Source organism: Dendronephthya gigantea, unplaced genomic scaffold (genome assembly GCF_004324835.1).
Source record: "Dendronephthya gigantea isolate DGI-Jeju-01 unplaced genomic scaffold, DenGig_1.0 000138F, whole genome shotgun sequence".
NCBI classification, from domain to species: domain Eukaryota; kingdom Metazoa; phylum Cnidaria; class Anthozoa; order Malacalcyonacea; family Nephtheidae; genus Dendronephthya; species Dendronephthya gigantea.
The window spans coordinates 538,383-549,018 of record NW_021163148.1 but is presented as its reverse complement, the minus strand read 5'-3'; the positions used below and the strand labels follow the sequence as shown (position 1 = coordinate 549,018).

Sequence of the window (10,636 nt, the reverse complement as noted above, 5' to 3'; positions counted from 1 at the left end):
TGTATTTTTTTACAGACAAGCTATATGTAAATCAGTTGATTTAAATAAGAAGATGGCCCAGATTTTGACATTAGAGCGCTACTGTCTGTATCTTGTATATACACTATGGCCGGAAAGTGTCCGCATTTCAGGATTTTGACCACGTGACACTACACGTGTTTCCAGCGGCGAAGTCGCGAATTGGATGTTTACACCGAATTCAATGAGACCATTGTTCGAGACAAGGAAGGATGGTACCAAGTCAATGTTCTGTGGATACCTGGTGCCCAACTTACGGTGACAAATGAGATACAGAGCAAGAAATGCCTGCGTTCAGTCACGAAGAAACTCAATCAAGACCCCAGCGTAAAAGCAGAATACCGGAATATTGTAACCCAACAGCTTGAGAAAGGAATCGTTGAGAGGGTCTCGGGGGAACCAACCGGAAGTCGTGTGTTTTATATGCCACATAAACCAGTAGTGAAGTCTTCTGCTACAACCACAAAGGTTGGAATGTTGTTTGATGCCAGTGCGAAGCCGAACCCACTTGCTCGAAGTGTTAATCAGTGCATCTACAAGGGTTCTCCACTACAACTGTTGCTGTGGGACATACTTATAAGAGCCCGAATGGCTCCGAATTTGTTAATTGGTGACATTCAGCAGGCATTCCTTCAAGTCAGATTGAAGCCGGAGGACAGAGACGCTTTTCGATTTGTATTTGAATTGATAGACGGAACGGAAGAGCAATTCAGATTTTCCAGAATACCCTTCTGCATGGAAGCGAGCCCCTTCCTTCTCGGAGCCACCTTGCGACACCATTACAATAACCAACCACAGGAGAAGCATACTGATACCTGCTCACGCTTCAGGAGAACACCTATGTGGATAACTTAATGAAGACTGGGGACAGTGTCGAAGAGTTGAAGGAATTTAAGCTCGAAGCTACAGCCATCATGGAGGAGGACATCTCTTTGCTGTCGCGAGCAATTTGGCGTGCTCTGCAGTGTCTATTGCTGTTGACGAACATGACACAGGAACAGTGAAAGGATTTCTAGCATCAAAATCCTGAAGCGAAACACATCTAAGCAGAACACATCTATCGCACGCTTGGAGCTAATTAGTGGTCAGATGGCAGAAAATTTAGCGAGGAATCTTGTCAATGCTCTGAAGAGACTACCTGTCAGATCAGTTACCATCTGGATGGACAGCCTGGTCACTCTTTGCTGGATTTCAAGCCCCGGAAAATCATGGAAGGTGTTCATTGCAAACAGAGTGAAAAAGATCGCGGAAATAATGGCGGAAATCGATATTCAATGGAAGTATGTGCCAACGGAGAAGAATGTTGCAGATGCGGAGAGGCCGAGGTGCTACGCTCAACCAAATGGAGAACAAAGATAGGTTCGATGGTCCTGAGTGGCTACTCAACGAACACGATTGGCCTTCCCAGGCAAATGTTGCAGCACTCGTCCTCGGTGACAGACAAAGCAAAGCCGATCAAAGGAAATAGTTGCATTCGTTAATGAGAACCAACCAGACGAGTGTGATCTCTTGCTACGCCGTAAACCTTATTGGAACACTCTAAGAATTACCGCTTGGGTATTACGATTCGTCCATAACAGTCGAGCAAAAAAGAGACAGACAGAAATGATAAAGGGTCCGTTGACCACGAACGAGATAACACACTCAAGAGATGTATGGATACGAAAAGTACAAGGACACATTCCAGAAGACACAGAGTAGCGGTTGGAGGTTGAATAGAGACAAGGAAACGAAGATTCTGAGATGTGTGGGAAGGATTAAAGGTTATTCACCAATTTACCTAGAAAACGGATCATTTGTTGAAAAACTGATTTGCCATGATCACGAACAGACGCTGCATTTGGGAATTGCTAGTACCATGGGTGCTATTCGAGAGGAATGGTGGGTTCCACGGTTGAGATCATTAGTAAAGAAAGCAATAAATGGTTGCCATACCTGTAAAGATTTCTCAACAAAGCCATACGGTAAGACGGACACATCGTCTCTACCACAGTTTTGCACGAAAGCGAGTAAGCCCTTTCAAACCACGGGCGTTGATTTCGCCGGGCCGTTGGTTCACAAAGTCAGCAAGAATAAAGAAGGCAAACCATCTATTATTATCTTCACCTGTTCAGTCACGCGTGCTGTTCATCTGAAAGTCACAAAGTCACAGACCGCGGAAGAATTCCAAGACAAGTTAAACGCCTTCATATGGCGGAAGACGAAACCACAACGCATCATTTCAGACAACACAGCAGTCTTTAAAGCTACGGCCCAGTGGATAAGAAAGATCCGGAAAAGCAAAGCACTACAAGATTCTCCAGCGAAACAAACCTGGCAGTTCAATTTAGCCAAATCCCCTTGGTGGGGAGGAATGTACGAAAGAATCATAAAGGAAGTGAAGAAGACATTATATAAGACACTAGGCAAGACTCTTCTTACGTTTGAGCAATTAAGTGCAGTGGTAATGGACATCGAACACCACCTAAACAACCGCCCACTTACCTACATTGAAAGCGATGGAGGGGAGCCGCAAGTACTGCCACCCAATACCATTTTATGGGGTGACGATTCACATATTTTGGAAGATCGAGAACAAGACGAAAGTGAAGTTACGAAGATGCAGAGACCTCTCAACGTTGCCAGACAACACACGTGGAACCGTTGGCACAAAGAATATATTCACAGCCTTATGGAATTGCATCGAATAGTCAAAGGTGACGGACAACTGCCAATGGTCGGGGAGATTGCAGGTGCAGCAGGTGTTGCATACCTGAGAGATATTCCTGAGAGATTTATTAAAAGCAATACTGAAAACTCTTGGTTAGAGTACCTTAATAATATGTCTATGCCAGGGACGTGGGCTGATGCTATAAATATGCAAGCTGTAGCTGACCAGCTACAATTAAAACTTACTATTGCCGAGACACATGAACAGTTTCAGGAGTACAGTATTGTATAACCAGTGTCCTCAACACAGCAATTAACTGATATTTATTTGGGTCATGTAGATGAGTATCATTATGTATCAACATTGTACTAAACTTCTGTGTCAGGTTTCTCTCATAATGAGGTGAATTCTTCACAAGTATTAGATACTAGCAGAATAAAAATAACTGAAATTATTAGGAACAGAGATAATAATGAGATTGTATGTCCAGAACCCATACTTTGACCAAAGGAAGATCCAGTTCCTACAAGAATGTTTTAGAAGAAAACCAGCTAGTGAGAGTTCTCAGCCCCCAACACAAAGGCCTGAATCTAAGGAACAAAGAAAACAGTACATAAAAGAATATAGGAAACAAAAACGAGCTGGTCAGAGTTTCCAGTCCTCAACACAAAGTCCTGTGTCTAAGCAAAAAAGAATACAGTACATGAAGGAATAATATGAAACAAAAACCAACTAGTGAAAGTTTCCGGCCCTCAACACAAAGTCCTGAGTCTAAGAAAAGAAAAAAAAAGTACATGAAAGAATATATGAAAAAATAGGCACACAATGTGTGCATGTGTTCGCTCTTAAAGTTACGGATTTAAAATAGATACCTATGATGTGATATTATTTTATTTGCAATGAGAAATGGTCTAAAACTCTAAAAGTGCTTAACTAGAAATACAAATGCCAACCTTGGGAGGTTAGTATGAGTAGGCTAGTCTGCAATAAAGTTCTATAGTTGCGAGTAAATTATCAACTGATGCAATAAAATATTATTTTCTAGTCTTATCTTCTAATGCCATAGACAACGGAATAAACGCCCTATAGTTAACTGGTTGAATACAGTTATAACGAAGTCGATTTATTACACAATCTATATATTATATTTTATTGTATTAAATACATTTTACGACAGATCAAAACATATATAAAAGCATTTTTACAAGAGATAGGAAATGAAATTTTTTAAGCAGAATAGGTGAACAGAACAAAAAGGAGAGTAAGGTTCCGGGATGGTGGCACACATCGTCTGATAACATAGCTTAGTTTAGAAGGAGAAAAAGAAGGTTTCAGACTTTTTCAAATTACTTCGTTTTGATGTCCCTTGATTATCAGCATGTCTTTGTTACATACAAGATTGGTTCTTTTGTTGATAAATCAATGTTATAGTTATGTTAATAGTCAATAAAGGTTAAACGTTATTGCTCCAGTAAGATTTTACCACTTGTTTGCCAAAGTTTATTGACAATACGTTTCACGATTATAACTGATAATGATTTTAACTGATAATGATGATAGTATGATTTCATTGATCCAGTAGGAAGGTACAGGTGGTTTGCAATGTTGATTACAGATAACTTATCAGCATCAATTAGCTGGACATAATAGCACCAGTTCGTAGGTCCAAAAACTGCGTGGCTTTTTCAAGTTTAAATTTATCAGTTGACAATATCTTATCCCTGTGGTAATCAGTCCGACAATCAGTCAACATTGAATGCCATCATTCATCATTGATATAAATGTGTATTGGTCAGTAGTTACCATGAAGGTATGAGTAGCATTTACCAGTAAGGTTACCAGAGAACTTTGTTTCTGTTTGGCATTCGTTGCTGCGATGAACAGATTACAGTTGCGATATGTGGAGAGAAGATGTCTGGAAACAGGAACGAGGATTTTCGATATATGTGTTGTGGTCTTTTTATCTTCGGATTAATTTAGCGTTGATCCACGCGGTTGGCAACAAGCAACGCTGACATTTTTAAAACTTCTTTGTGATTGTAGCTGATTCAGACCTGTAAAAAGCAAAAACTCGCGTTATCAAAGAAACAAAAAACGCATATGTATAGCTAGTATGCAATACGAATCTATTATTTACCTTTAAATTATTAGTGTTTCAGCTTCGACTTCGTGTGAATAATTTGAAAATATGCCACCGGAACCTAAAAATAAAGGGAAATGGTCAAATTGCATGAGGAAAGAAAATGAAAAAAAAACTCAGAAAAATTAAATGCTTACCTTTAGTTAAATTGGAGCCAGGCCAATAAATATTGGCCTGTGTTCATCTAACCATGCCAATACTATGGTTGTTCTTGTAACATGCTAACGCTACAGTCGGACGTGATTACCTCCTTACCTGGGTTCATCTTACCATGTCAATACTATGGTTTTTTTTGTAACATGCTAACGCTATGTCTGGATGTGATTACCTCCTTACCTTTAGAGAGGCCCAAATTGCTTTGTGATCACTAAAGTAAGTTTCAAGAGTACCTGCCTTAATATCCTCTTCAATCAAATTCGTATACAGATGATCAATCAATGTTCCATTATCTGTTGTAGAACTAGTTATAAGTTGCTCGAAGCCATTGGCATTGATCATAAGATTGTACAGTGATCTTCGTTCTATCTCATCAAGCCAGTTGACATTAAAGTCTCCAATGATTATAACCTGTGGAGAAGGATGTTCCTCCAATGTCGTAGAAATGGCAGCCAAAAGAGATGATAATGCAAGTGTTGGAGATCTGTATATTCCAATTACAATTAGGTCTGGACGTTCGACCATCTTCATAATAGTTACCTCGATCCCATGACAGTTTCTTGCACAAGGATATCCAATAATCATAGGAAGTTTAGAATAAACAGCTGTTCCATGATATGGACGGTTGAGATTTGAAACGTCGTCATTTCTGAATAACTCATGGCCTTCAATTGCGTACATTTCACCAGGATCTTCTTCACGAAATCTCGTTTCGGTAAAAATTAGGATATCAGCAGACGTATAATTAATATCTTTTCGTATATCTTCAATGTGTTTGTGCAAAGATCTTGCATTAAGATAGCAAATTTTTAAATCAGTGGGATTCAGCATGTACAACGGAGTGAAACAAAGATCTAATTTATACTCATTTCTCAGTAAGTGCATTTCTTCTACAACTTTAGGATCAACGGAAATCTTACTTTCGCAAGATCAGTTATATATAGCCCTTCGATTGTTGTTACTCGGCTTAGAGCGACGTAATGAATATGAGGAATTGCTCTTCTTGTATTTAAATTAACGACGATTTGTGACTGAGTATCACCTTGTGATCGATGAACCGTTTTCGCGGCAGCTGGCCTCAAAGGAAATTGCTTTCTTACCACTTGAGCAGACTTCGTTTTACCTACAGCAAATTGCGTTGTAACAGGTTTTATTGGTGTCCAAGTACTTAGTATAGATGTACTTCGAGCATAGAGAATTCTATTTTCTTGTCGGGTTTTCTTTCCAACATCTTCGTCGTCAAACTGAACCCAAACGATGCCAGAAGGTTTAGTATTATCAGTCAATTGAACATGCTTAATGACATTACTTGCACCGTTTGTCAGACCATCATCAGTGCGTATATTCACCGCAATTTCTGTTCGTTGTCCGACAGCAATATGCAGTTTATAAGCCAACTGTTTTGAATTTTTCAAAGGAACATGTGGTATTTGTCTCATTATCTTTTCTTTCAGTTCAGCTGAACAGGCTCCAATTACGCTATCTTGTGCCCTGATTATGTATTTATCACGATCATCAAATGATTGATAAACTATATCATTGTATTCATCAACTAAAGCATTTTGAATGAATAAACGTGGGGCTTCTTTGGGGCAAGCACTCTCTTCAATACATCTTTCCTTTAGTTTTTGTAGATCACTCGGAGTATGATTACCTTCACGAAGTCGATTAAGTATCTCTGCAAAAATCTTGCTTTCTCTCTGTCGCATGATTTCATCAAGCTCAAACATTCTAAAATATTTTCTCCATAAGTTCGGGGCAAGAACATCATAAGAACTTAAAGACTGAACATCTGTAAAAATGTAACCATCCATTACAGGTTTGAGTTGAAATAAGTCACCATTGTGATTATGCTGACACCGCCGAAATCTTCTTTGCTACCTTTTAAATCTTTAAACGGTTGTTCAATTGAATGGTGAACATGCTGTTGCCAACCATTGATATCTCATCAAGCAATATTAACTTTAATGAACTTAGTTCGCATCTCATCGTATTCAGTCTTCCAGAATCCAATGGTTTATAATTTTTCAATGACTGACTGGCTGGAATGCGCAAGGCACTGTGAATCGTGTTACCTTTTATAAGATATGCAGCTTTTCCTGTTGGAGCAAGCAATAATATATGAACACGATGAAAATCGTCCCCTGCTCGTGAATTGTAATACTTCAATGCTGCCTGGTATATCGATTTAATAAGGTGAGACTTTCCGACACCTCCACTTCCACTGAGAAATGCGTAAAATGGTTTTCTGATGTTTTTATCAAATGCAGAGCATGATAGAAGAATTCTCTTTGCTTCTTATTTAGCAGCTGAACTAAGGTTCGATATTCGTTATCTTGCATTTCATTTAAAATCAACGGCTCATTATTTGGTAAAGAAGACGGTATGCCCAAATTTTCAGCAAGATGATCAAATGTTTCGTTTAAATCAGGATGTGTATCCACGCATCCTTCATCCTGATCATGTCGTTCAACATCTTGTGTCACAGGTGCAATGGTATCAAAAGCATCATCATCACATTCGTCTAAATGATGTCCAATTTCATTTAAGTCTTCACTACAAACAGCATATTGTTCCATTTGCTTACTGATTTCTTCATTTCGAGCTAAATAGTGCTCTTCAAAACAGGAATTTCCCATCAAATCGGTTTGTTCATTTCGCCAAGGAGTAAAGAGCATAATTAACTCGCGATAATGTTTTTCAGGTTGAGTCTCTTTATTGAACCAGACACTTCGGATTACTCTAGCTCGAGATCTTTTCCTTATTTTCATATTTTCAGGAGTTTTTACAACGTGAAGATTATCGTCATTTATTAACAACTCGTCGTCATTATCTTCATCATTATTTTCTAATGGAAGATTATCAACGTCAGGCTTGTTTGTTTTCCCTATATGTTTTTTGACCACAAGAGTCGTACCATGCTGCCCAATCGGCCAGCGTCACATTTTGCAAACAATCAGGTCGTTCTACATATCTTTTTAAAAGACCACCAGACTGAATTTCTTCTGATTCATCAGACATTTTCTCTATTTCACTTAATGGTTTAAGTAATTCGACTCTTTCAGAAGGAGGAGATGTGTTAATGAAAATTACATTACGTGACGATTTTCGCATTGAAAGTTGCAAAACAATATACACAGCTTCTTGTGCACATATTTCAACAGAATTCAAAAATTTGTTGCCAATATCACGAACTTGCTGTTTGATATTTGTATTACCTTCTTTCGCTTCAGCACAAGCTTTACGTAGTAATTCACTCATTCCTTTTTGACCTTTGGAAATATATGATACAATATACATTGCACAGGCATATACATCTAAGACATATTGAATGTCCATATTTGCTCGCCATGCTCGAAGGCAAACAGGATTGTAATTATTGATTCTTAACTAATTTGGACTTCTTTTTAAGAAGATTGTCGGAGTATTCAAAGATGATTGTATAGCAAGAATATATTGCCGTTCTGAAACACCAAACTCTTGAACTAATTCATCAAAAGTAATGTCTTTACCTTCCTTAAAATCATTTAACTTCGTTTTAATCTCTTTCCACAATTCTTTGCTGGCTTTAGCAACAGTTGAAGAGATATCTCCATCGAGTGGATAAAGAATCTGAGTACATCTGATTGGTGGTTGTGGATAGTTGAATCTACAAATATTTTTAGACTTTTTCCTGCAAGTATGAGAATGTCTGTGTGTCTGTCTATTTACAAGATCAAGTAATTCTGTATCATCTTCTGGTTTGCTGCAGGTAATTATGCTATCAATATAAGCAACACCAAACACAGGTGCATTTTCAAGCCATATCAACATATGAATATGAGGTGATCCCCGCTGTTGGTATTCAACTCTATAAAACCAATCTTTAATTTTTCCTAATGGAGCAAGCTCACTCATTAAGACATCTTTTAAGAAGGTATTGAACTGAAAATCAAAATGTCTTGAACAGGTTACTGGGTCACTTTGTATTAGTCGACACCTTTCCTCCCAATTAAGATTGTTCAATTCGTCATCACTATAATCCTTGTGATCAATAAGTTTACCAAGAATTCTTAATAAATGATTCCATTTGGTTTCTGCTGACGAGAAACTGCAAAATAATGATGCTGGTCCTAACTGACGAATCATGGCAAACAAGTCCTTTTTGGCTTGTTCAAAATAAGGTGGTGAACCCCTAAGAGTTTTCAAGAATCTGAAACCATCATCATGGTTTATTAAACTTTGTAAACCTTCTGCAGTTTTTAGGTCTCCAGCAGTAAGTGTTCTGGTACCTATTTTGTTTTTTCGGAGTGCAATCTGTGACTGACCAATCAAGAATTTCATTTGTAACTTCTTAGCTTTGAAGAATATATTTTCAACACACATGGCAGCTCGTCGATCAGATCTTCTTAACTCAGATTTACATATGTCACGATAGTAAACACTTCTTAACCTTCGTTTATCATCAGGTCGTTTTTGTCCAAGATATATGCCTGGATATGACATTTCTTCAGAGTACTGATCTCTAAATATACTCAACGGCCTGTTACCTTCACCAGGAGCAACATTATAGATTTCCTGTCTCTCACTATCACTGACAAAGTGTGGAGGAGTCAACATACTATCAGTTACTCCAGCTGGTATTTCAGCCTCATCCTCACTCCAGTCATCACTGTCTTCATTATCCTTTGCCATAGGAACATTTGGTGTATGTATACTAGATTCCATATCATTGGTATCATTGATACTTTGATTAAATAATTGAACCCAATCTTCATCAAAGGTTATTCCTTGTTCATTATATAATGTACTATTCTTTGCTAACCAAGCAGCTGCTTGAAGAACCTTATTTGGTCTCACATTTAATGAAAGGGCAGAACTTTTGTACTGCAGACGTCGTTTTAACTGCACTTTAATGGTACTGTCTTGTGGTAACCTTGGTAATGATGTTATTGTATTTGTGACATCTGCAGGAACATTGACAACATTGCCAGTAATTTTGAATTGTTTCCCCCTCGGGGCTTGCATAATTTTCTGAAATGCCAGCCTTGGTGCTACTAACCGACATTCAAGCTCATTTAGATCTTAAAATGCTGGTTTTTGAGGGAATTTCATGTTGTTTGATATAGCACAAGGAGGTATTTTGCCTTTGCTCAAATGCTTGTTACATGTTTGACAAAGCCATTCTGAATTATCAACACTTACAATATTTTGTAAGTACTTGCTCATATTAGGATGTTGTTGTTTTAACTTATCAGCTGAAGATACACTATGTCTATACCACAACTGGTCACAGCATGTGCATATATATAGTGGACCCTCACTTACAGAATTATGGAATTTGTTAATTAGTTCAAAATGATTTAAGTTCTGTTGAGCCCTTGTGTGTGCCACATGTTGTCTTAATTTTGACAACCTTTCTTGTTGTTTCTCCTCCGACTCATTTTTTCTTTTATTTGCCACATATTCTCTTCATTTTGTCAATCTTTCTTGTCGTTCTCCTGCAGACTCATTATTTCTCCTTTGCACATTATGTTGTTGTTGTTTTAACAACCTGTTTTGTCTTTGTGCACTCGACTCTTTCGTTTTTCTCTTTGGTATGCACGTTGCTTAGCCAACCGTGCTTCTCTCTGTTCTGGCGACTCATTCTGCCTTTTTTGTTTTGTTGCAGATTTAATCGGTACCTTAGGGTT

General features: G+C 38.1%; 1 protein-coding gene across 1 annotated transcript; it reads left to right on the top strand.

Moving 5' to 3' along the window:
* The first annotated feature begins 1,669 nt into the window (after positions 1 to 1,669).
* On the top strand, positions 1,670 to 2,959 carry LOC114536536. The gene has a single exon (XM_028557879.1). It carries the CDS (start codon positions 1,670 to 1,672, stop codon positions 2,957 to 2,959), a length of 1,290 nt encoding a protein of 429 aa, XP_028413680.1.
* The last annotated feature ends 7,677 nt before the right edge of the window (positions 2,960 to 10,636 follow it).